This window comes from Lytechinus pictus, chromosome 15 (genome assembly GCF_037042905.1).
Source record: "Lytechinus pictus isolate F3 Inbred chromosome 15, Lp3.0, whole genome shotgun sequence".
NCBI lineage: Eukaryota > Metazoa > Echinodermata > Echinoidea > Temnopleuroida > Toxopneustidae > Lytechinus > Lytechinus pictus.
In genome coordinates this window covers 8,492,249-8,519,631 of record NC_087259.1, presented here as the reverse complement: position 1 = coordinate 8,519,631, position 27,383 = coordinate 8,492,249, and the positions used below count along the sequence as shown (strand labels likewise).

At 36.6% G+C, this 27,383-nt stretch overlaps 1 protein-coding gene and 1 long non-coding RNA gene across 2 annotated transcripts; both read right to left on the bottom strand.

The window, feature by feature from the left end:
- Positions 1–552: 552 nt before the first annotated feature.
- LOC129277708 (uncharacterized) lies at positions 553–27,383 on the bottom strand. Its single transcript, XM_064110524.1, has 14 exons — positions 27,171–27,383; positions 26,119–26,317; positions 24,815–25,007; positions 22,839–23,146; positions 22,130–22,273; positions 20,608–20,822; positions 19,297–19,704; positions 18,459–18,630; positions 9,543–9,662; positions 8,657–9,136; positions 5,621–7,354; positions 4,229–4,416; positions 3,566–3,746; positions 553–2,020 (listed from the first exon to the last, which is right to left on the bottom strand). The coding sequence occupies exons 2-14, from the start codon at positions 26,252–26,254 to the stop codon at positions 1,773–1,775; spliced, it is 4,527 nt and encodes a 1,508-aa protein (XP_063966594.1). The 5' UTR covers positions 26,255–26,317; positions 27,171–27,383; the 3' UTR covers positions 553–1,772.
- Positions 11,708–17,163, bottom strand: LOC129260859 (uncharacterized). The gene is made up of 4 exons (XR_010295870.1): positions 17,073–17,163; positions 15,867–15,944; positions 15,388–15,598; positions 11,708–14,383 (listed from the first exon to the last, which is right to left on the bottom strand). It is a non-coding gene; the product is annotated as an uncharacterized LOC129260859 (long non-coding RNA).

Genomic DNA, 27,383 nt, shown 5'->3' with positions numbered 1-27,383 from the left:
TAAATTTTCAGCCAATTTCTTGCTTTAGAAATGGTTTACTCCCTCCCTCCCCCCAAAGAGAAGAAGAAATTATAGTTGTTGTTATTACTTTTTTTTTTGAGGGGGGGGGGGGGGGGGAGAAGGTATGGATCAGTTCCAACACGTCTTTATTTCATATTTCATATCATCCACAGCATAGAAGTATTAGGACATACACATTCATATAATCTATTAATCAACTGTAACAGTAAGATTTAATGATTAGATTATTACGTAGTAATGCACTTGCGCTATCCGTCTCTTTTCTATAGCTCAATCTTTCTCTCTCTTCTTTTCCTCACTCTCACAAACATACATAACCGCACACACCCACACTCCCTCTTCTCTGCCTTTCTCCCTCTCTCTAAATCAATTTATCTTCAATACTGTAGTTCCATCTTTTTCTCCATTTTCTTTACCCTTTTCTTCTGCTCTGTTTTGCGATCTTCCAATTTGATTAACGAAATAGAACGAACCTCTAGCCAACAAAATAATTATCATTCACATATGCGTCTTTCCCTTACAACTACAATGTCAGTCGGTTGATTGATTGGTTGGTTTATTAATGATAAAAACACATAATGTGAATACATATCACAATAAAAATATGTATTGGAGAAGAAAACATATATGGCCATTTACATAATACAAACAGTTAAATGTTGCAACGTAATTTACTTGGGCGTAAACAAGAAATATATACATAATGTTATTATTGTGATATTTGTGTAAAATACAGCCATTATACTTTGACAAAGATATCAAAAGATATTGAACTTCTGAAAAAAAAAACCGAAATAGACAACTCTACGTAGGCGAATACAGTGTATAAGAATGTATATGATGAAGGGTGTACTTATAGTTAGATTTCCTTTTAAGCATGGTATTCTTCGTATAACCTAATATGGAAAGATAGCAATTTCTTGTGTCAAATGTCATATGATAAACATTTGCAGTTGATTTGAAAATGATAGAAAAACTTTAATATACAAACGGAAATGAAAATACTTCATACAGCGACAAAATGAAGGCTTATACTAGGTATACAAAATCTATGCTTCACATACTCTGTAAATATAAAAATAACAGCACCGAGCTTGGGATTATTCCTTCACCAGTGATGACTATAATTGTATATCACTACATAAAAGTAAATAAAAAAGAAATTATTTAGAAATTAAGAATTGATCTCTATAATTTGTGGCACAATACTTAATTATGATTGATTGCCAAACAAAACAAAGAAAACATCGCTACATAAAATATTAAACTTTCTGCTCATTGTCGTTAATGGAGGTTTGATTTTTTATTTTTACATTATCTGTCTACACTCTTTACGCACTGTAAACACGCTCATTTTTACGTATGGTCGTAATTCTCTTGATTTTATTAGTAACTTTGAGTTGATTGTGTTGTTACATTTCCAATAAATACTTATTTATAAAAAGTATGATAAAGTATGATAAACATTCAGCATTATTCTTTATATATTTTAAGTGTATTATAAAGTAAAACGTAATTTCAATGATCGGCGCTCAATAATTTGTGCGCAATTTCCTCTTCACTGCTTGAGAGTGTACGCAAAGTGTTCACAATAATATTACTCTAATGAAATAATGTGTATTGAATTACCGTAATTGATATAAAAACAAAACCAATCATTGGAATGACTAACACTGCCTGATTTTTGATACACTTTTCTATTCAGTGGCGGGGCTTTCTTCATTCTACCACGAAGACAGCGAGCAAAACACCTACAATTTGGTATCGTAGGCATCTTTCTGTTCTTCCGTCTTCAATTGTTTTGTGTGGTAGTTGATAGCGATGAATCCGACGAGGAGGAGGAGGAGGAAGACGCCGCTGATCACGCCCAGAGAGATCTTCATGCCCTTCAGTTTGGTTTTCATGACGTCGATCCTGGTCTCGTCGTCGCCGCCGTAGCGGTCGGCTCCCATCCCGTCTGACCCGGAAGCAGTCCCAAAGAGACCCCCTTGGTAGGTCACTGCATGGGGTTTCAGAAGAAGTGTCCCGATTGAAATTTCAAAGGAGAGAAGTTTTAGAGTCAACGCCAATGAAGTGGGTTACATGAGACAGAAAGAAAGCCGGCAGTTATAGACATTCCCCCTCAAAATGATCAAGGGTGGGGGCGGGCTGGGGTCCTTTTTGGATGCATTTCCCCCAGATTATCATAGAGACTTCCTTAATTAATACATCTCTAAAATTGTTTTCAACAATCAACTTAGAGCAGTAACGTTTTACTTGCCTTGTGTATATCTTCTGGGGGGAAACGAACATGGGCAAGTAAAAACTTGATCAAGCGATTCGAAGAAAGAACACATTTTATAATTATTGATTTCCCTCTTAATTATGACAATTCGTTTTTCCATTTAATTTCATTAGTCACAGACATAGCCCTCACCAATGTCTCTCTCACAGCGCTTGGCGCCATTTCAAGAATTAATATAATCATTCCATTTAGGTGTCACACACCTAATTGCAACAAGAAGGCAAAAACAATTCTTTCGACCAAACCCATTCACAATATTTTGTAATTTGATATAACTGATTAAAATGTATATGCATATGATTCGCCCTCTAACACTGATTCTAGGAAATGCATTCATTTTGCCAAAGTGGGGAAGAACTATCACTTAAGTTTTTGACTGACGGAGGAGGCTCTTTTTGTGCAATGTGTATTCGTATGCATTCACCGTTTTCTTGGAAACTCAGTGTGCTCCTCTTTGTTTACAAAGGACATAAACAAATTTCCTGGAGAAAAAGATATGACATTGATGGATTTCCATATAGTTGAGGTTGATCGGATCAATCGCATCTCCTTGGTATATTTCCTATCTTCTGGGAGTATACATCAGCCCCCTAATCCGATCCTAATATGAATTTGTGTTTATAGCTATATTAAAGGACAAGTCCACCCCAACAAAAACTTGATTTGAATAAAAAGAAAAAAAATCAACAAGCATAACACTGAACATTTTATCAAAATCGGATGTAAAATAAGAAAGTTACGACATTTTAAAGTTTCGCTTCTTTTCACAAAACAGTTATATGCACATCTCGGTCGGTATGCAAATGAGGGAACTGATGACATCACTCGCTCACTATTTCTTTTGTATTTTATTATATGAAATATGATATATTTTGATTTTTTCGTTATTGTCATGTGAAATGAAGTTTCATTCCTCCATGAACACATTTTAACATTTTGTGCTTCAGGCAAGGAGGTCCTAATCATCAAATTCGTAAAAATTGAAATATTGTATAATTCAAACAATAAAAAACAAAAGAAATAGTGAGTGAGTGACATCATCGACTCTCTCATTTGGATGTAACTGGCTCGTTCATATAACTATTTTGTTAAAATAAGCGAAATTTTGAAACGCCATAACTTTCTTATTTTCCATCCGATTTTGATGAAATTTTCAGCATTGTGCTTGTCTGATTTTTCTCTATTGATTCAAATCAACATTTTTCTGAGGTGGACTTGACCTTTAACATGACTTTGTGTGAAACCGAAAAAGTCAGGTACCTTGTTGAAACGCGTACATGATCTTGAATCCCATGCCACTGTGTTCAACAGGGTTGACGTCAGACATGAATTTCACCAGGAGATTTTGGCCTGTTGACCGGAAGACGTGAGGTATCATGGTCCCGCAGAATGACCCCTGACCCAGCTTGACCCAGTTCTGCGGGGACATCTCGTCAAATACCTGTTTGAATTAGATAACAACATCAATTAGTTATTATATAAAGCTCGACTGTGGTAGCGGTAGGACTGGGCTGGAGTACCCAAATACAATTTAAGTACTTTTCAACGTGACACTTTTCATAAAATTCCTTGAATGTCTGACCATTCTGATTTTTACGTAACTTATCTAAGAGAAAATTTTACATAATTCACCCAGATGTCGATTTAATTGTTCGTTTGCTTCGCTCTCTACCATAATCTCAGGGGTAGTTCTTTGAAGGCAAATAATAAATCCCTTCGAAGTCTTTGTTTCTTATGTTTGAATTAATAATAATTTTAGGGTCTCTTTTAGTATCTTATTAATAAAACTCAATGAACTATATTAAATAAAGGTACGGCTACATTCGTTATGACTCTTCTTAAATACGTGTTGAACTAAATTACTTTCTATTCGATCATTTCGTAGATGTTAAAAGGAAAATAAGTCCAATAAAAATCAATCACCGTTAGACTGTCTTGGAGACAGGAAGGACTCCAAGGGAGTTTGAAGCGCACAACAAAGAGAATGACCACGTAACCGGGTGGTGCCGAGATTAATGAGTTACACCGTACGTTGCTAGGATACGCCATGGGAAAGTTTGGTGACGTCAGAACCCCCATGGTCTTGGTGATCCTCTTATTGCACGACCATCCTTCAATAAAAAAAGGAGGAAAGGTTAGAGTCATAATTACGTAATCGGTGCGCATATCATACACAAAAAACGCACAATGATTATAACTCACGAATATATAAATCACATTTTAGTTGCACAGTACTGTTAAGAAAAAGTTTTTTTAATGATAATTTGCCTTGTTTTACTTGACGATATCAGACCATGAATAGGGAGAAATATCGACAAATGTTGACACATCAACATCATCTATGAATAAAATCAAAAATTGTATGCACATGTTCTTAGCTTGAGATAATTGTCAATATTTTTGTACATTTCAGAAGCGATTCGTGAGAACCTTTGTCAGTGATTTTGCCCTTGGGGCCCCGTTGCATAAAAGTTACTATTTTGGTAACTACCATAGCAACAAAGCACAGCAGCCAATCTGATCTCAGGGAAGTCACCATTGAATGGTAAAGTTACCACAAAAGTAACTTTTATGCAACGGGTCCTAGAAGATGCAATGATTTGTCGTAGCTTAAAGCACCCGTCACTGCAAACCTTTCATGACACGCTTCCCATGGGAGCGTTTCATCATCATCTGCTATCTGACAAGTTGCCAAAGCTGACAACTTTCCTCGATGTTGATTGACTGAGAAGCACTGATACGATATAATGTCCGATAAATCCATTCATCTAAAGCTCCCCTGGTTTCTGATCAAGAGTTTTACCCCATCAATCGTTTAAGCCCGCTTTAAACATCTTTTGAATCAAATCAATAAAATATCTTCGTAAGTCCTCTATAATAGGTGATAGTTTCAGTTCTACTCTGCCTAGTTCTACAAAAATATAGCATTGATTGTAACTCTACCATATGGCAACATTTCATTGAAAGCTTTATTTTGTTTAGCTGGTAAGCGACGTTACAATCGCTAATTGTCATTGATAATAATGCTACCATGAATGTTGATGCGGTAGCAGCCGGACCCACGAGGCGACGTCACCGGGCTTCTATGAATGGTAAGTTATCTGGTGGGTGTTTCATAAAGCTGTTCGTAATTCAAGAGGGACTTTAAGAGCGACTGGTGATCCTTTCTTAAGCACTAAATAACATCAATGAACATTTAATGGTGAATATCATTTACCACAAATAAAGGATCATAAGTCGTGCTTAAAGTCACTCTTAACTTACGAACAGCTTTATGAAATGGCCCCAGTAATGGGATAAGAGGCTAATCAATACCTGATTTATATTCCATGACGATGCCATGGTTGGTCTCGTTGGTCGTAAACTGCTCGACCTCGGTCAATGACCCAGGTATGCTGAAGGTTTTTCCCCGATGGAGAGCGGCCAAGGGGTAAGCCCGACCAGGGGCATCAAGCATTTTCAACTTCATCATCACGCGAGCGTAGACGCGACGGAAGACAGCAGGTCCAACGCCGGCGATGAAAGCTTCTTTGTCGATTTCACCCATCCGCATGGCCTCGATAAGGTAAATGAGGTTGGAATCGGGGCCTGTTTCCAGTTTGGAGGTCATATCAACTAGAGCTTCGACGATCCTCCAGAAGATACCGTCTTCGATGTTTCCTGGAAGAACTTCGTCAATCGCAACCTCTTCGGTATCTGTGGTTGACAGGTCCGAGTCAGTTGCATCTCGCCCTATCTCGCTACTTGGAGAAGCCATTTCGTCCGGCATTCCTTCCATGTCTTCATCCATGCTCCAATCTTTACCCATGGACTTCTGGTCTATCATGGCCACCCTCCTCATCATGCTACTCACAATCACGTCTTTCTCAATGCCAAGTCCTCCGAGTCCTCTCGAGGAAATCATTCCGAAGTCCCTGCCCATGTTGTTGTCTCCGGGCATCGGTCCTCTCGCGTCCAGGACCTTGAAGCTGACGGTGTTGACTTGAAGAGGAGACTGTGCGATGGACCATTTCAGATGCCGTAACTTGGGTCTCTTCCCGAGAATGTCCAGCTTCATCGCACCTGGAGCGTCTGTCGAGGTCACGTCGTCAAAACCCATATCAGGATCCATAGCAGGCATCAAGAGTTCTTCAGACTCCTGCAGGTCACCCGACGTCACGTTTCCTTCCTTGCACCTACCCGATGCCAGTGCGTGTGTGACCATCATCATCATCTTCTTCATCATCATCATTAGTCCACTAGAATTGTAATTCTTGAAAAGGATCTCTGGGTCCAGCTTCATCACCTCCATCCTGTCCGTCAGGAAGGCGGATATGACGTCATCGTGACCCAGCATGCCCCAGGGATCCCCAATCATGCTCCCCCTCCCCATCATCATCTTATCACCATCCACAATCTGCGTCTTCGCAATCATCTTCATCATTTCCATCCCATCTCGATCGGGATAAATGTTCTTCATGAGTAGATCCGGCATCAGCTCCTGCAGTTCATTCATCATCTCCGAAACAACCATCACCACCGGCATCACCTTCTTGTCTCCACCCTTCATCGGTCCCCTTCCCCCGTCTTCTCCCTGCATCTCACAAGATGCGTTCCCAATCATATTTTGGATCTTCATCACCAGACCCTTTTTAATGTCCATCATATCACAGTCCGCCTTCATGCTGGTCATCACCAGGGTGAAATTCCTCGCCATCTCTTCCAGATGCATTCTCATCCCCCTCACCCTCATCAAGAATCCTTCCATCACTCCATCTTTGCCCCCACCTCGTTCCTCATTCTCCATCCTCATCCTCATCATATTCTTCGCCTTTTTGCGCATCATCATCACCGCCTCCTTCATCTCCTGGAGGACAGCCCGATGAGGATGACCCAAGAAGCATAAGAGGCTATCTCCTCGGACAAGGTCCTCCATGAGAAGCTTCTTGAGGAAGCGTATGACGAACGAATTGTCTTCTAGAACCGGGGCGATGTCTTTACCAAGGATGTAGGATGGAGAGACGATGAGTCCCCTGTTGAGGTACAGATTCGTGGTCGGAGAGAAGAGTGCTACAAAGAACAAAATCAAACAATAGAGTTCACGTAGCGTGATATATCTTCATGATTAAATCCACCCAAATCATAAAATACTCGTATATTCTTTTTTTGTGTCAGAATTTAGAAATGTAAGGCCAGAAATAGATAGGCCACACTTTCAGAAAACTAACCTAACTTCGTTTCAAACTAATTTACCACCAGATATGTTTCTTTGAACTTGAACTTGAATTCGGAGGGTTAATGGTAACACATATGGATCAGGGCCAATGTAAGCCTAATCGTTGACAGATAGAACCAGCCAGAGAGCAAGATAATCATAGATTAAAAAGGAAACGCAAAAAGACAAACCTCGATATCTTAAACTTTTTAAAATACATCTTCTGAAGGAATTATCATTAAATTCAACGTCAGCAAGATTTTGCTAATTGTTGGTTCACACTGAAGTTCAGCGCCCTGTTTAATAAAGACTTACAAATATGGCAACATTGTCATTATTGTATCTACCACAGTAACAAGGCTCTCACTAGAGCTGGACGTTATTAGTTATTTATTAGTTAGTGAAAGGAAGTCAAAAGACCGTGTGCGTAAACTTTGAGGGATGAATGAGTTAAGGTTTTTACAAAAATGTAACTACTAAGGTCCATATCTAGACTAGGCTCTTACTAGCTTTGGTAGTTACAATAGTCAATAACAAAATTATCATGAGATGAGACGATAGTGAGTTGAAGATCAGACCGGAGCAACGTGCTACATAGGTCTTAATGGAACAAGACCTATGTCCATTACATCTAATTGGTAATAAAATCGGCGTAGACATTTCTTTGTAAATATCGATGGTATGATCATTTTATGAGGCGTTTCCCCCGGAGATATTAGAGATTTTCGCGCCGTGACGCAAAACGAATTCAATAACACAGAAGATGGATGGAAAATGCCAGTCAAATAATGACAATGGACAGCTGACAGGTCTTTGTCGAAAATTGATAAACCGGGAAGCAGTTTCGTCCTAGGTTTCGGAGCTAATAAAAAAATGGAACTATGTCGTTTTTCCAGCGCCAAGGACGAAACTGCTGTATTGATTCACCAATTTTCGATAAAGGCTTCTTAGTTGCTCATTGTCACGAAGGGTATTTGACAATACAATCTCTATGTTCTTAAAAAGCGCTCTGCGTCGCAACGCAAAAACTCCCTGCTGCCACAGTTGCACCAACGAAAGACTGCAAATCGAACGACGATATGCAATTCGAAATAACGTTATAGGTTTGATCGATCTTGAGTTAGATTCGTTGGTGTGACTGTCGCGTAAGATTCTACCTGCTAAAGGAACATGTCTTGGAAGCTTGAAGTGCAACGGGACGGGCTTAACCAAGGGACCCTTTTCCATCATAGCCATCTTAAGACGTCTAATGATCGCCGTGTCGTTCCCGTTGCTGACGACGGTCGACGACGAATTCGCTAGGAAGCACATAATCGTCATCCCCTCCATCATCATCGGTAACTCTTCCCCGCTTTCATCCTCCGCATCGTATGTTACATCTTTCCACCAGGTTCCATCGTCGTCGTCGTCGTCATCGTCATCATCGTCATCATCGCTGTCGGCTGAACCTTTAGGAACGATGGGTGGGAAGTCGGCCTGAATGGGCGTGAGAACGGCGTCGAACCCGGGGCACATGAATGGTGAGGTCAAGCAAGCGCGAGCACATTGGGCGAATGACGTCACCGGGAACGGCTTGGCGACCGTGGACCGGTTGAGATGGTGGTCGAGATAGACGTTGAAGCCTTTCGTTGCTCCCTCTGAAAAAGAGACATAAATGTTTACACTCTTATTACAACTTGACATTATAAGGACATAATTTAAATCAATGGATTTGTGTCTAGATATTAATCATCAGGAGATGATGTTGCCACAAGAGCTTGAACTCGTGACTTGTACTATCATTAGTCAATGTAGAAACAAATCAGAGAGAAAAGGAGAGACAGTGAGAAAGAGAAGGGGAAGAGGGAAAAGAGAGAGAGAGAGAGAAAGAAAAAAAAACGAGAGAGAATGGGTATCAAGGATCGAGAAAGGGTAGAGAAAGAAAAACAAAGGAGAGGGCGTGATGAATTGAGGGCAGAGGGGGAGAGAGAGTGAGGGGGAGAGGGGGTAGACAGGTGAATATGGGAAGAAGGGGTGCATGGCGGGTGGCAAAGGGTTACTCACCACAGAACTGCCCTTCATCTGTTCCTAGTTTGCAATCTCTCTTTCCATCACACCTATACTGTTCGGGTATACACCAGCCATCCCCGCACGAATATTCACCCACGGTACACATCATACTCTCTATTATCAAAAAAAAAAAAAAGTAGGAGAAGAAGAAATAAAAATATGTAATACTTTAAGTGTAATATGAAAAAAATATCACAATGGAACAGCATTGAATGTAAATTCAGTAAGTAATTGTGGAGCGAAATCGTGTGGTCTGTTTATCACAATGCGACTTCTGATGTGGATATGCATGTTCAATCCAAATGTTATTATTTGAATACAATTCAGTACATGATTGTAATATTATTTCATCTTTTGAAATGTTTATATACATACATATATATATAATGTGATGACAAGTTTACTTGTACCAAACGCTCTTGAGGTGTGAGTATGAAACATATTGGCCCGAATTCACAAAGGAGGTTTAAACCCCGAGGGGGTTTAAACCCCCTCCTAGGTTTTTTAGTCCACGGTTTAAACCCCGAGGGGGTTTAAACCCCCTCTCTGTTTCACCAACGATGGTTTCTTTAGTCCATGGTTTAAAATTAAACCATGGTTTAAACCATGGTTTAATTTTAAACCATGGTTCTGAGCATGCTCAGTAGAGCATATGTTGTCTGCTACGGTCCTTGTTGACGATGGCAAACGGGGTTCGAAAATCCAAAGTATGGGGTTTAAACTACCGATTTTCGCTATCTTAATCGATTATATGAAATGAAATTACATTAAAAACTTATTCATTGTTGGATGAGTCGAATTGTATTGTACATCCACTATTTTTAGATATATCACAAAATGCAAGAAATTGAAAATTTGTCTCAACCACTGCGGTCGTCTGCGCGTCGACGATAATCTCATTTAAGTCCCATCCATAGACATCGATGTCAAGTTTTTAATCATTGAATACATTTAATTCGGCTGAAAATGAAATGACAACAACCAGATGTAATATCAAGATTACCCGATGAAACTTGAAGTATGAATATAATTACTTCATCAGTTTAAAAAATAAGTAGTATCTTATCAGATAACTTCCTCATAATACTTACATTTTGGTGGTAAGCGGCATTTAATACGAAAATCAGCTGTTGATTTTGCATGTCTACGATCTCGATCGCTGAGCTGAGAGTTAACAACGCGCATGCCCGTACAGTCGTCCGGCAACCAATCTAAAGGCATGGATCTTCTAATGCTTTTTCAGTATAAAAACAACAATCATAACAAAGATTGTCGATCAGCTATTTTTACGTCATAATCAAACTTGCGAAACAATCTTTGAATCTAGTTCCATCGTCAAAAATATAATATTTCAATTCAAATGTAAATTCTAGAAAGAACACGTCCCCAAATTTACCCATAATTCTTTTCTGAAGTAAACTTTATCCTCCAATTTGTTTATGTTCCTTTCCTAAACTTGAGACCGCCCTGATTTATTCCCTAAATCTTGACTTTATTTTTTTAATGGTAATCAAAAGTGCATCCCATAAGTCTAGCACGCATAGAAATAAATATTTGTGGATCACTGAAACATGGGCGGAAATCCCTACTTAAAATAGTTTAGGTCTTTTTTGGGAAGATAACCTTTTTTTGGGATGGGGTAGTTGTAGAATTATTTGATTTAATTCCCAAAATATTTTAAAGGTTTAGCATATATATTTCCTAAATAATTTTTATTAAAATAAATAATTTGAATTTCTATTTCTCATTTCAATTCAAAAATTGTTTCAATAGTTAAACAATATTGAAGTGAAAATAAATTGATGAAGTGTTCTTTCACGTTCTCATAATCTTTCTCTTGTTCCCGCTCATTTTCTTTCTTTCTCTCAAACACATACACCATCCTACTACCTTTTTCTCTCTGTCGCCCCCTCCTCCCCCTTGCTCTTTTGGAAATACATGTTTTTAAATGGAAATATAGGCATTACAAATTGGCATTCTAACTAAAATAAAAGTTATTGAGCTCTTGGTCACAACCATTCTTAACCAACTCTTCCCCCCACACATTTCTCTATAAAATCTATCTTACATCGAAGCAGTTTAAATATTTGAAAGTTATCTATTTTTTTATTTCAATATTTCAAGGTGGTGTACATAGAGAAATCATGAAAATTGCAATATTCAATCATAAAATTATTTCCTGTTTTAATGATTGTACAACAGAATACCTTGGCATAAATTTATAATGGAAATATTTTCAAATGTCAAATTCATTAGAGTGTATATTCTATAGGCATATAATATTCTCAGTACATGTAATGTATTAATCCAATAAACAATAATGCTTCTCCCCCCCCCAAAAAAAAAAAAACATTGCAGGTCATGTACAGATCAAGTTCCAATAACACCTAGCAAAGCCAGTGCATCTACTATGACTTCACTCCCTTCACGCCTTTTTTTGTAACTGTGTTGACATTAATAAAAAAAAAGATTTTATTTTTTAAATTGATTTTTTAAAATTAATTTGTAATTCTCCAATGAATTCATTTTCATACATACCAAATTATGTTAATAAGTTTGTTCAGATCAATTATGCATTTCTTTAAAAATCTATATAAATATCAAGTATTCCACATAATTAAACAGTCATCTTTCTTATTTCCCTCAACCATGAAATACGGCAACTTCAAATCCAGCACTGCCTCAAGTTACACCACCCAATCAACCAAATGCATGTACTCCGATTTCATTTCCCCATTCTAGGTGAATATTTCTGACAATATATCTGACATCCTCCCCCCATAAAATATATATATATATAAAAGGGGGTACTTATCACAAATCATAAAAGTGCAGAATACAATTTTCCTACTAGTGAAAATCCTTTTAAGCAAGCACTATAAAATTGCATTCTTAATCCTTATTGCAATACATAATTATAAATAAAACTACTCTTGCGTATAAGAAATTTAAATAAAACCTAATCAAACATCCTGTCTCCCCAACTTCAAATCCATCATTGACTGAAGACATATCTGAATAAATCAACCGTATAAAGAACATTTATCTTTTAAATATTTTATGAAACAAAAATACATTTAATAACCTATTGAAATAAAGATTTCTTAAATTAAGAACTGCATCCTCACAAAATGAAAGGTCATTCTTTCTTCTTTTTTATGCTTGTTGCAATTAATACACAAATAATGATTGCAAATATGAAAACTCCATGTCCAGTTTAAGCTAATTTTGAATAAAAGCTATCTCACAAAGTGGACCTCTCAAAAAAAAAAAATCCCAAATCATAATATAATTACATGATCAAGAGTATTCATCACTTTCCTTGAAACAAAATAATAAAACCCTCCCAACTGAGATGAATGAGACACATTGTTGAAATTTATAAACCAGCATAAGAACAGAAGTTCATCTATTTTTTTCACCACGAGGACAAATTCTACAAATTCATTTCTGTCCGAGTTATCAAGGAAACGTTCCCAGACTGATGGACCTTCTTCAAAATCACATTCCTCTTCAAGGTAATTTAGTACCATTAAAATTACAATGCCTTTTTTTCCATTAACCCTTTCTGCCAGAATATCTCTTTGACCAGACTCATAAATCAGATGTAGTTGAAATAGATGTTAAATACTTTAACAAATTAAACATGATCCCCAAATCAAGTACATGTACATTTAATTACAAGATCATGTTAATTGGATGCACAATACACTGGTACACACAAAATAATCTGAATATACTACAGATATGTAGTACGATATTTAGAGGTGAAGAGGGATTTATATAACTGAACTGGGAGGGTGAATCATTTGAAGTATGAAAAGGGCTTCAATATATGTATGTTACCAGATTCAAGCGATTCAATGAACTGTGCACTGAATATTGTATGCTTCTGAAAAGAAAGCATTGCATTATTTTCTGTTTTTAAAGAAATTTTATAATTACCGGGTAAGTCTTTAATGTTTTCCAAAATTCAATTTATGGTTCTGAGAACAATCAGAGAACTCCCCAATGTCATTGGTGTCAGAAGCTGAACCAATCAAGTAGAGAGTTACTAGTACGTTAAACAACACATCTTTGACAACGTGATTTATAGTATGTTTCTTACAAACTGCACTGTTACTATATGTTATGTACTGGTACTTCAATATTGAATTTTAACCCTGCAGCAATACTACAAACCTTCCTTCTTCTGCAAAATGGAATTTGAATTACCCATCTCAAGGAAAAAAGAATCATCTGTCAGAAGTGTTTGAGCTGGTAGAAGTGCATGCCGTTAGAATTGAAGTTCAATGGAAGAAGCATGATCTCGACTTTAAAGAGTACAAGATGAGAGTGAAAGAACACAATATGAGATTGAAAGAGCACGATATGAGCTTGAAGGAGCATGAACTATGAATTGACGTTTTGAATAAAGAAAGAGAGGTTGCTGAAGCTAAGCTGCTGGAATCACAGGGTTATACCAATCAATTTATTAACAAATAAAGAAGTAAAGTATTCTTCATAAATTTGAATGAACTCTGCTTTTCTATGTTCTTAATACTTTTGCCATTGTTATAGGCATTCCTCTCCACATGAATTTGGAATGGGGTATATAGGAAGCATATGGCCCAATCCCCCTCCCCCCCCCCCTGGGCTCTTGATGTAGACATGTGTCCCATCAATTGCACCTTTCACTCCTGGAAATCTAACAATACTGGTAGAACTGTCGCTGAGTTGCTTCAACTTCTTCTCTTGTCAAAGGAATTGTATAGCTTCCGACACATCTTTGATGATCCGACACATTGATGACTGCGATATTGCTGCCTCATCATCATGCATCTTTTGAAATGATCCTGTAAAATCAAACAAACCATATGGTTGATGGGTGAGGTGATTGTTTCGAGGTAATTTTAAAACATTTCATTGAAGCACATATAGATTTTAAACAATGAATATCCATCTTGTACAAATATCAGACAATTTTCTCCAATTTATTTTAACAAGTGGAACGCCTCTGGCAGTCTCGCCATCATTATGCGATTCAATATAGCAGCAGTGCTGACTTCAAAAACAACTATTGAATAATTTTTTTTGCCCAATGCTTTTATGACTTTTTACCTTGAAGTTTTGCACATCTTTTGATTAAAAGTTAAAAAAATAATTGGGTTGTACAGTACCCGAACAACGTACCATTAATTTTTAATTTCAGCCAAGCTGACACTAGTGAATTATATTTGTGACATAAATTGAGGAAACAGAATTGAAATTAATAGAGAAATTACATAGAAGAAGCATTTTTTGTGATTTATGAATAAATTTTGCATAAATTAACAAATAATTTTCTAGTCAAAATTTCAAGTCTGTGTGGAAATTTGGGGACCCTTATCATGTAGCTCTACCAGATGGATGAAAAAAAAATCAAAATTGGTCAACAAATACAGAAGCATTTTTTGTGATTATGAATTTCGCATAAATTAGCATGAATAAATTTTGCATAAATTAGCATAAATAATTTTCTACTCAAAATTTCAAAAATTTTGTGTACAAATTTGGTGAACCTCATGAAGCTCTACCATGGGTTAATGGCAACATTTATAACTCTAACCTGACATAACAGTTGTAACAGCAGAGCCTCACTCCTGCTGTGGTACTTTTGGAATTTTTAAAGTATGCAATTCATAGGTACTTGACTGTTTGCTTAAATGATACATTTGTTTATGTGCTACCTCTCTGATTTCTAGATATTGTCATTAACTTTATCTGGAGTCCTAAAATTAATAGAAACAACCTCAGTCAAATAGATTTAACAGTGCCAAGAAACATTCAATAATTGTTTATGAAAAATTCAATTACTCACCCACTGCATAAAAACGGAGAGTTGTCAACGCCTGCAAATAAACAGGAAGTGGATCATTCTTCTGTGTGTCCCTCTTCAATTCAACTTCCAGCATATTGATGACGTACATGTCGGTTTCTTTTGACAGTCGATACCGATCTCGAAGTGGCCCATCCTCGTAAGATTCTGATGGATTTTTAGCATCAAGTAGCCCACGTCTTGGCAAAGGTAGCTGTATGCAGAAGAGTTGAATATTATTTTAAATTCTTTTATTTTGTGATCTTTATAATCGTTCCAAATCCAAACTGGACATGAGCATGTAGATTTGATCTACCAACATAATTACTGCAATCTTAATTTTCTTCCCGAGATTAACAAAAACTACATTCGAGTTGTTATTTCATTTCTTCAGTCTGAAGATTTCATTTTCGTTGTCTCATCAAATCATTTCAATAACACTTTTGAACAAATTAAAACAATGTAAATCAAATTAATCATACCTCTTAGTAATTCAAGGTTGTGAAGATGGAGATAATCCATGGATATAGATCTACGGTTCCTCTGATGTCGATGTAATTCTGTGAAACAATGGTCAAAGTTTTAAACAAACGTAAATTTTTCATATATAAAAAAAACAGTCATTGGTTTATCACTTAATACAGGAGCCTGTTGCAGACAGAGTTGCAATCAATCGTAACTCTTAAAATCATGCGCAACAGCGCGTATTTGTGACTTGCGATTGATTTATTGGCTTGCGTTTAAACGCAACTCGTTCATAGTGAACATGGTGAATAATAAAAAAAACAAAAATATTGTAATAATTTGTGCGAATATACCTTTCACAATTAATGGGTTTTTTAAAAAAAAAATGGGGGGGGGGGCTATATTTTCTCCATTTGAATTTTGCAAGTGAAAAGATTTTAGACCAAAATCTGAGAAATTCCTACAGCCTCAAAAATTGGCCTGTGCCGAAAGGAAAGGTAGGTCTAGAAATAGACCAAAAGCTTCATTTCAGTCTCTGTATTTTGGTTGTTCCGCTGAACTGCGTTGGCTCCACTTTTTTTTTTTTTTTTGTGAGTACCCCTCTGGCTTGGAACCATCTCCCACCTGACATGCCTGACACAGTGAACAGCACATCACTAGAGGTGTTCAAGTCAAAGATCGAAAAGAGCTACCTACGATACGACTAAATATCACCGTGCCCTCTCTCACCCGCTGCATTCATACCAATTGGTCCAGCAGTGTACACATCCAGATCCAGAATTTTGAAATGCAATTTAGCCAGGCAAATTGAAAACAAAATTCTTTCTCTCTAAAATGCACCAAATAGTACAAAATTATATTGATCTAGGGTTATATTTTCATCTTGACATTTACAAATGAAGATATAGAAGGCACCATAATATAATATCCTTGTGAAGCTCTTAAAAACAAATATTAAGCCCGGCCCGCGGCTGAGCTGCGCACCTTCAAATTCGTTCAACAACCACAGCGTCAAAATATCCCAACACTTAAATGCACCGATGGGACTGTGGCAATACACACGCGACGATAAAGTGCATCGTCTGGACTTGTCAATACCAAAACCTCGTTCGCAATCATGAAAAACAACACTATCAATTTCATAAAACTGCATAAAACGAATCAATATATTCCAGAGAAGTACAGCGGGAATTTATTTTACGAATTCAAAGAAGAATACTTACGAATTTCTGATCAAGAAGACCACTTGACACATCCCAGACGGCAAAGAAAGTTCTCTTCACTTCGCGGATTTTTCAGAAACTTCCCAAGTGCGCATGCTCGTAAAGATAAACCATGGTTTAATTTTTTTAAACCACATCTCGGAGCTGACTAAAAAATATGACGTTTCATGACGTTTTATGACGCATTTAAACCCCCTCGGGGTTTAAACCTCCTTTGTGAAACGCAAATGAAAAACCCAGCTCGGGGTTTAAACCAGGAGGGGGTTTAAACCACCAAAAACCAGGAGCAAGGTTTTTTGTGAATTCGGGCCATTGTGATGAGGCCAACTCAAAAGATGACGCAGGACACCATATATATATATATATATATATATATACATGTATATATATATATCAGGGTCCCGTAACACAAAGGTTAGCGCAATCATACGCTTGATTTTTTTACGATTGATTGTACATTGTAGTCAATGGAATCAATCGTAAGAATACGTTCTACGATGATTGCTAAGCTTTGTGCTACGGGCGTCAGGTTATAATAATAATAATAATATAGGGTATTTATTTTGCGCACATATCCACCTTGTTAGGTGCTCAAGGCGCTCCTATATTACCCGGCTATAAGCTAGGCGTTCATAGCGAACACAGCTTTTTAAGGAATTACTTCCTACCGGTACCCATTTACCTCACCTGGGTTGAGTGCAGCACATTGTGGATCAGTTTCTTGCCGAAGGAAATTACGCCATGGCTGGGATTCGAACCCACGACCCTCTGTTTCAAAGTCCGAAGACTAATCCACTGGGCCACAACGCTCCAGGTTATGAGACTTTGAGACGTTTTTAGTGTCGTGAAATATTGCATCGTGATATCATAAGTCATCGTGAACTAATTCGTGTGATCCGTATCAGAAAGAGTTACTATGGTATCTTTGTCATCATGACAGCTACCATGGCAACAGGGCTCACCAGCCAATCACAATCAAGTTACCATTGTACTTACTATAATAGCACAGTTATCATAATTGTATTTTTTATTAAACGGATACATGGGGGGGGGGGCTCATAAAGCTGTTCATCAGTTAAGAGCGACTTTAAGAACGACTGGTGATCCTTTCTTAAGCGCTAAATAATTACCAAATAATATATAATGGTGAATGATATATACCACAAGAAACGATCACCAGTCGTTCTTAAAGTCACCCTTAACTTACGAACAGCTTTATTAAACGACCCCTTGTGTCATATTCAGTGATATTACAAAGGGCTTTCTTATTTTGACACTGCTACGTTACATCGACCCTGGAAAAGAATGGAAATCCATCCCATGTTTCAAAGGAAATGGAAGTTCAAGAAATTTTCAGATGAGAAGGAATGATGGAATTCCCCTTACTTCGTCTTGGTTCTTTGTCGTTGAAGATTGGTCGGATCCATTCCCGAAGATTGAAGACGTGTGTGAACAGACCCGGGGAAGACCCGAAAAGACACCCAGAGGGGAGGGTGGTCACCCCTAACAGGTACCACTGCCCCTCCAACTCGGCCACCAGCGGACTGCCCAAATCACCCTGCCAATATAATTGAAAGCAAGAAAAGAGGTGTTACAGGAAATTAGCAGAGTCTGAGAAATCATGGAGCTATTAGCTCCATGGAGAAATGTATTCCTATGGTTATAAATTGAACTGTAAGTACTGCTTATGAAGACATAAAACAAGAAATGCTATTAAACAAGATAATCCGAAAACCTGAGAAAGTATTAAGCAGCAGAAGTTATAAAACAAGACAAGAAATAAAACAAGAAGGTATTAAACAAGAGGAGATGTAAAACAAGAAAATATATTAAACAAGAGAAGTCATAAAACAAGAAAAAGCATTAAACAAGACTACAAGAGGAAACATAAAACAAGAAAAAGTATCAAACAAGAGAAGACATTAAACAAGAGAAGGTATTAAACAAGAGGAGATATAAAACAAGAAAAGATATTAAACAAGAGGAGATATAAAACAAGAAAAGATATTAAACAAGAGAAGAGAGAAAACAAATGAAGATATGACACAAGAGAAAGCATAAAATAAACGAAGGTATTAAACAAGATGAGACACAAAACAAGAGAATGTATTAAACAAGCGCTGACATAAAAATAAAAAAATATATAACAAGAGAAAAACATAAATCAAGAGAAGATATAAAATAGCAAAAAAATAAAAAGCTAGAATAGTCACTCAACTCCCACCTTGCAATTCTTCTTCATCATCGCCATCATCATATCTTCTTTCTTCTTCATCGTATCTTCATTCATCTTATCTTCCATTCCCCCTTCCATTTCATCATCCATCATAGCTCTTTCGACATCGATGTCGATTTCGCCATCTATCCCTTCCATCATCACATCATCCTCCATCCCACCACCATCGTCGTCGTTGTCGTCATCATTCATCATCCGTGATCGCATGACGTCACCCATCATCCCGATCGACCACGCCCCGGCTCGTCGTCTCCCGTAGTCATCGACACCGCCATCCGATTCGTCCACGCGCTCCATGACATCATACATCTTTTCCACCCAGTCGATATTGCCAAATGAACCCTGTCGGCCGTCATCGTCGTGGTCTTCATCGCTGTTGTCGTCATTTACTCGCCCCTTCACGTAAAATATCAACATAATCGATAGATGAAGTGAAGAACATATATGGGTGAAGGGAAGAGGGGCAGTGTCTAGCCATGGACTCAATAGTTGTATTTCAAAAAAAGTATTTTGAATATGACTTTTTAAAAATTTATTAGCTTATTTCATTTCTAAATCCATTTTTTTTTCAACATACAAATGAAAAATACAGAAATACAAATCAATTATAAACAAAAATCAACAACAATAATGATATAACAGTTGCAAATGGGTATCATCAATACGAACAAATTACTAGAAACTTTTATCATCATTTCCTAAAATAAAGAATTAAACATTCTTAAAAGTATGAATAAATAAATGTATGTTAAAAAAGAAGAGAAAGATAAAGATAATTTTATTGTATATCTATGAAATGCCACTGGACAAAAATTACTTTTTTTAGTTCATTTGATGTAGTATAAGTCACAAAATATCATAAACGATAGGCAAATAATAAAATGTACGGCTATTCCAATTGGTGTGTCTATGGCAAACCTTGTGCAAATAAAAATCAAACTATTATATTTTGTTACACCCCTATCATTGAAAAAAAAAGAAGTTAAGTAACAGCAACAAACGAATGCAAAATGATGAACAACAAATTATGTCGGCGTTTCCCTGTAAATGTACTTTGAGGGCCGTTTGTCTTATCATAAATGAATTTGCCAGATTTAGACACCCTATGATAACTGATTTGCAAATGGTACCTTCGAAAAGTCATTTTGAAACATTTTACTGGTCAAAATTATATCTACAAAGCTGTCATCTTGTTGAATTTCTTACATGAAAAACTTATTTTCGGAGTATTTCTATATCAGATATTTGCTTCAAACAATCAAATATGGATTTTCATTGTCATTTTGAAATATATCTCACCCTGTTCTTCATTTCTCTCTTCCGTTTAATCAGAGCCAATAAGCCCCCTTCTTCCGCCATCCCATTGCCCCCATCGTCATGGTCCAGGGGGGTAGGCCCAGCACAAAGCACCCCCTTAGGGAGCGGACCCATCATGGCTTGGGTGCATAGGGTGTGGTTGATGAGGGGTATCATCGCACCCATGAGGACACCAGGGCGTGGTCCCGGTCTGGGAGCTGCGGGAGAAACGGAATGAAACGAGGGTGACTGAAAATGGTCCCTTTTTCTTAAATGGCTAACATATTAGTATAATAAAACACATATTTGAAATGTACCTCAATAATAAATTTACCCAATTTAAATAATTGGTAAACAATATTATTTAGCATTTTGGGGGATTTATACCCAGCGGAGAGCATCATTTTGGGAGCGTTGTCATGGTATGGGTTATTGAATTTTAAAGATTTGAATTATTCCGGTGAAACAGTTCTAGGCATGTCTTCAAGAATATTCATTAGGTGGACAGATGATGTCATATCCCCACTCGTTCTTTTGTATTTGATTATATGAAATTAGGTTTATTCAAAAATTTTCTACAAAGAACTAAAACAATTGGATTGACAACTGATTCATTGCATTAGTTATTTACTGGCACAACTTATTTCATCATAATAGAGACACATCATGTACACATGAATGAAAAAATGAAACATTTATGATTTCATGTAATAACATAAGAAAAAAGAAAGTGGGGATGTGACATCATCGGGCCACCTAATGAATATTCATGACGATGTGCATATAACTGTTTTCACAAAATATTGGTAAACTTAAAAATGCAATAACTTCGTTATTTGTTATCCGATTTAGATGAAATTTTCAGTATTTTGCTCTGTTATTTAAATATAAATATTTTCAGCCCGGACCATCCCTTTAATGGGGGGGGGGGGGGGGGGGAGGGAGTTTGAATCATCGGACCAGTGATGGGCGTGGTGCCGGTTTGGGAGCTGTCGGAGAAATTGAGCGAAACGAGGGGCATTGAAAAATTCGTTTTTTCTTTCAATTTTCAATATATTATTACTACGAAATAAATAATTGAAATATAATCGGATAATAACCGTACTGAACTAAAATAATTTTCAAACATGCTTTCAGTGGTTTGAGAATGAAGATCCATTGTAATGTGGATTAAACGGTGGAAATAAATGGAGAGTAATTCGGATAAATCCAACATAGGTTTGCATTCGTATCGTAACTTAAATGAAGATACATTTTCATAGCATTTAAATGACATACATAGATTTATTCACAAGTAACTAACCGACATTTTTTAATAAGGATGATTTATTGTTTGTTTGCTTTTATCAATGATAAACTTTTTCTTAAAAAAGGTATGTAATTAATGAAAGTAGGAGACTGCAATTATTATCTGAATAAAATGAAAAATACAAATTATTTGTAAGTATCGCATGATTTCAATTAATGTTAGTCCAAAAATTAAGGATAAAGAAGAAAATGATACAGTAGAAATTGGTCAACTTACGTAAAGCCTGGGTACACGTCATGACGTCACAGCCGTTACGGCAACATTTCTCTCCTTCTGAGCAGTCGACGTCCGTTTCGCACACCTCAACGTCGCATTCGTCGAGGATGTCATCTGTGGATCTAGGGCACATTCCAGGCCGCTCTTTGAAACAGGAAAAAATTTGTCTTGATTTGGTTTTAAGGGAGGTAAATTGATATTCAAACATCGACAGACCGGCTTATTTTTTTCTTCAAAATGGAGTCTTTTTTCCAGGTAACGATAAATCAATGAATTACATTGATGATCTAGGCCTATATGAGCTTATATTAAATGTCCGCCATATCGTCTTTTTAGAATTATCGTGGTCAATAACAGCCAATGTGATGACATGTATCTGTATCACACTTAATTTTTTTAATTCGTTACTATTGAATTATTTTCACATTACAGCATACCGGTATAATTATATAAAAAGTATAGGCCTATATTGCTGATACTGTAACTAAAATTTCCAAACATCATTTAAAAGAATAATGCATATTTTCAGCAAATCAACGAACATTATATTTAATAGATTTTATAGGCATATTGAACAATGGATATTAACATACCATCATTTAAAAGGAAGTAAAATCATTTACCAATTTTTTTCTGTATACAACTACAGAAATGTTTACTAAGAAGTATAAACATTATAGAATATAAATCTGTAGTGTATTAAAATTACCAGTGTCGGGGGGCAAAGGACCCCACCCTGCAATCTCAGCTTTTGAACCCGGGCGGAAGTCGCGATGCATCTTGGGACTTGGCAAACAAATCACACTGACGTAGTCATTGAGTTCGAATGGGATCTTGACTTTGAGGAGTGCAATGTCGGCCTTCATTCGCCGAGCGTCGTATTGGGGATGTATGTAGATTTCCGACGTCATTCTCATCTGCATGTGTCGACTGCCGTCATCGTCGTCCGCATCGTCAACGTCGATGAGCAGTGAAGTAGCTCCTGCGATCACCATGTAAGATTCCTTCAAGTATGATCTGAGATCGACGATTAAATGATAAAAAGGATTGAATACTTTTTTTAATATTATACCAGATCTTCGTATGCTACAGTAAACTTAGTGTGTATTTCGTCAGTTGGTCCGCTGGACTATACGTCTTGCTTCACTATACACCTTCCACATAGACTGAAGTCATTCTTATACTCTGTACATGAAACCTATGCCCCAATTTAACCAATAATACAATTTTCTTCATCAAAATATGGGTCTCTGCTTTAAATGATTTAAGATTTGAATATTGGGAGGCAGCTTTCAACTGAAATAAAGAAGAAAAAAACTATGTACTTGTCGTAATCATGCAACGTTATGTATTTCCCCAGGGACATGTACTTCCACCAATACTATTTATTGTGTCTTAATATTTCGCACGCATTGAAGCCGGCATCTATCAGGCTGATCTTAAATTAAATGCTTTGAATTCTGAAGAAATATAAAGTCAGTGAGGACCATTGATGACAAGGAAACATGTTTCATATGAAATCTTCATTGCAATTATTCTTGCGGACGGATGTGAAATTTTCGTATTCCTGCAGTGCATTGATTATCATGATTGAAATAGTCTTTAAACAGTTTTGCGCTTGAAAACCACCCCTTTTCGTCATGACCAAAGTGCAAAAGGTCCAAAGGAAAACATACTGACAAATGACTTACGCCACTTCAAAACAAAAGAAAATGAGAAAATATATCGATCAAGGGGCGCACTCTAAAATAAGAAAGTCATTATGAAGATAGTTGCAAAGTTCAAGTACCTTGTTTGGTCAGTGAATGAAAATGACAAGCAATAAGCAGTAAGCGAGTCTAGCGAGAAGACATCGTTTGGAATAATAACCATGGTGGCAATGTTCAACCTTTCGACATGATCCCAACTAGAGAGGGAACTGCAGCATAATGGACAAAATTTTTTGAGGGGGGGGGCAGACATGACATATGGGGCAAAATTGCTAAAAACTTGCGAGCGAAGCAAACTAGAAAATAGAGAATTTGACTTTTTTGTTGAAGAAAAATTTAATTTTGTGATAGATTTTGGACATAATATTCATACAATAACTTCATGTTTAACCCTTTTCTTTCTTTTTCTCCTTGTATTTCTTGGTGTTCAATATGTTAAAAGGTCCATGGCCCCCATACAAGCCGCACATCTGTACGACAGTGATAGGGAATGCGTGTATTTGGTTGTGGAATAAATTATGTAAATATGTTTAGCTATAATGCATGCCATTCTCTTAGTAGCTTGATTAAAACTGATGTATCCGTCAAATTGTGCATGATCGAGTAGGGTTAAACAAAAGGAAATAAATATATTAAGATATGATAAAAAAATAATGATAAAGATATTCAGATGTACAAGTCAGCTATAACCGAAGTGGTTACCCTGGGCAAATAGATAGATAAATAAATGAAAACATAAATAAATAAGTAAATAAATGAATGAATATATAAATATAATATAATAATAACAATAATGATGATAATAATAATCAAGGAAATAGATAAATTAATAATTGAGGAAATAAAAAGGACTAAGTAAAGATTTGAAACCGATGATACTGGAAGCATATCTTATTGAAAGAGGGGTAGCATTCCAAGCCAATTAAACAACCAAACAACCATATTACCAAACAATAATAATGAAAAAAAAACTTACACGCAACTTGCAGCGGTCAGCAACCACTGTTCGTGTATGAGCACGGCACTGCATTTCTTCATTTTGCCTTGATAGAGGGCTACCTGCCATGGATACTCGCCGGCTACAACCTCGTACCCCGCCCCTTCACTCGACGACCCGGTCGGACGTGACATCGTCGACGCAATGGAACGACGCCCGCAAGTCGAACGATCTGAAAGATTGATATGATCGGAAACATTTTGCTTTTCATTTTTTTCTCTGACAAATGCGAAATAATATATGTTAAAGGCCTTGATTAGATATGATTTCTGTTTTCGTATATATAGAAAAACTGAGAATTTACGTCGGTAGATAGTCCCAAATATTTAACAGTGGTCGTAAATATCGGGGGCAGTAATGGTGATGATGTAATGATGATGAGGATGATGATGATATCAGTGATGGTGATGATGATTATGACGGTGGTGATTATGTTAATGATGATTATGAATACTATGGTGATCAACAAAATGTTAAAGTGATGATGATGATGATTATGCTGATGGTGATGATGATATTGGTGATGGTGATGATAATGATGAGGATGTTGACGATGATGATGATTATGACGCTTGTGATTATGTTAACGATGATTATGAATACTATGGTGATCAACAAAATGTTAAAGTGATGATGATGATGATGATGATGATTACGATGATGGTTGTGATAGTTGTGATGATGATGATATTGGTGATGGTGTTGATGATGATGACGAGGATTATGACGTTGGTGATTATGTTAATGATCAACAAAATGTTAAAGTGATAATGATAATTATGACGGTGGTGGTGATGATGATGATTATGACGTTGGTGATTATGTTGATGATAATAATTTTTGCTATGGTGAGTTGGTGACCAACAAATGTTAAAGTGATGACGATAATGATGATGATGATGATGAAATGGTGACTATAATGATGATGATATCGATAAAGGGGGCGGTGGTGGTGATGATGATAATGATGGTAAAGATTACTATGGTGATGAAAAACAAGATGATGATGATCATCTTAACCGTGTCGCCAACACAATCACCATGCAAATTAAATTTACTTGCAACAGCCACGGATTTAGATTTTTTTTAATGTTAATTGTATTAATGAACGCGAAAAACAGATAATTATGATGATAATAGAGAATATTTAGTACAATTAATGATTTCAAGACAGTATTAATGAACTGTGAAGAAAAATAAGAATGACGATATTCATTTTATGGTAACGGGCCAGATTACTAAATGTATTCGTAATCAATGACTTTGGTGGATATGTTACTTACTTTGAAAGTTGAGCAAGAAAGGGTCATCGAACATGCCATCGAATTGGGAGAAGAAATCCATGGCGTGGACGGCCGAGAAGTCGAACAGGAGTACCAATACGCCGATGACCACGGCCACCCGGGAACGACAGGCCATCTTTACCGTATGAAACGTCGAAGGGTTATCCTATTACGTCTACCGAAGACGTTATGAGGTAAGCTAGGTAATTGAAACAAATATGCATAAAGAGATGTCGTTATACAGGGTGTCACAAAAAACCCCGAGAAATACCATTATTTTATCAACTTTACCTATTAACCAAAGATATAAACAATAAATATAATCAATGACTAAATATGGCATCATTGTATACAGTAAAAGCATAAAAACAGTAGTTGTTTAGAGTTTAAACAATCATGCTTAATTTATTGAGAATCAAAAATCAAGCTTTGTTGTTTAAGATTTTAAACACTTGTTTAAACTGTTAAAAAATACTATATAACGTCCATACGGTAAACAGGTTCATATGATAGACAGCGATGTATCAATATTGTACCGTTTAAGCTTTAACTCTCTTTTTTTTTTTTTATACAACTCAAATGATACATAATACAGACATGAGGAGCTAAAAAAAAACAATTTACCAAAAAAGCAATTTCATGAATGATGCATAAAAAATCAAATAAATGTACGTTTATCCGCTTTTGGAATGAAACCTCAATGAGGAAAAGATAACCCCTTCCTAAGATTACAGAAATTGTTTTATTTCTCTAAAATAATGATTTAAACTTCCAATATCAATATACGCGGACAAACAATTCTTATTGGTATCACTTTAATCTAAATTATGTTGAATTTTAGTAATAATGTTTTGCAACATTCTAGAATTAAAACAAAAATCAACGAACACCAAACTACTTAAATCTTCATCTTTTCTTTAAATTTTTTTTTACACCTTTGATCAATCTTCCAGATCCTTTTTTTTCACATAAAGTAGGCATTCCCTCTGTATTTACTGGTAATTATCTACTATAAGGAAGAATTAAAGGATCGTTGATGCAACTGTACTTACACAAGAATCCGGGGAAGCTTGGTGAGGCGACTCCCTTTGTGGGAGCTTAACAGACTCTTAATGGTTCTGACGAATCTTGAGCCACAACCGAGCTTCCTTTTTATTTCGAAAAACAAAAATCCTCACAATATCCTCAAATCAATCACATCCCAAACCCAGACGGATTCTGGGTCTCGATTCGACCCAGGCGCATTTAAATAGTCCTCGGAAAGC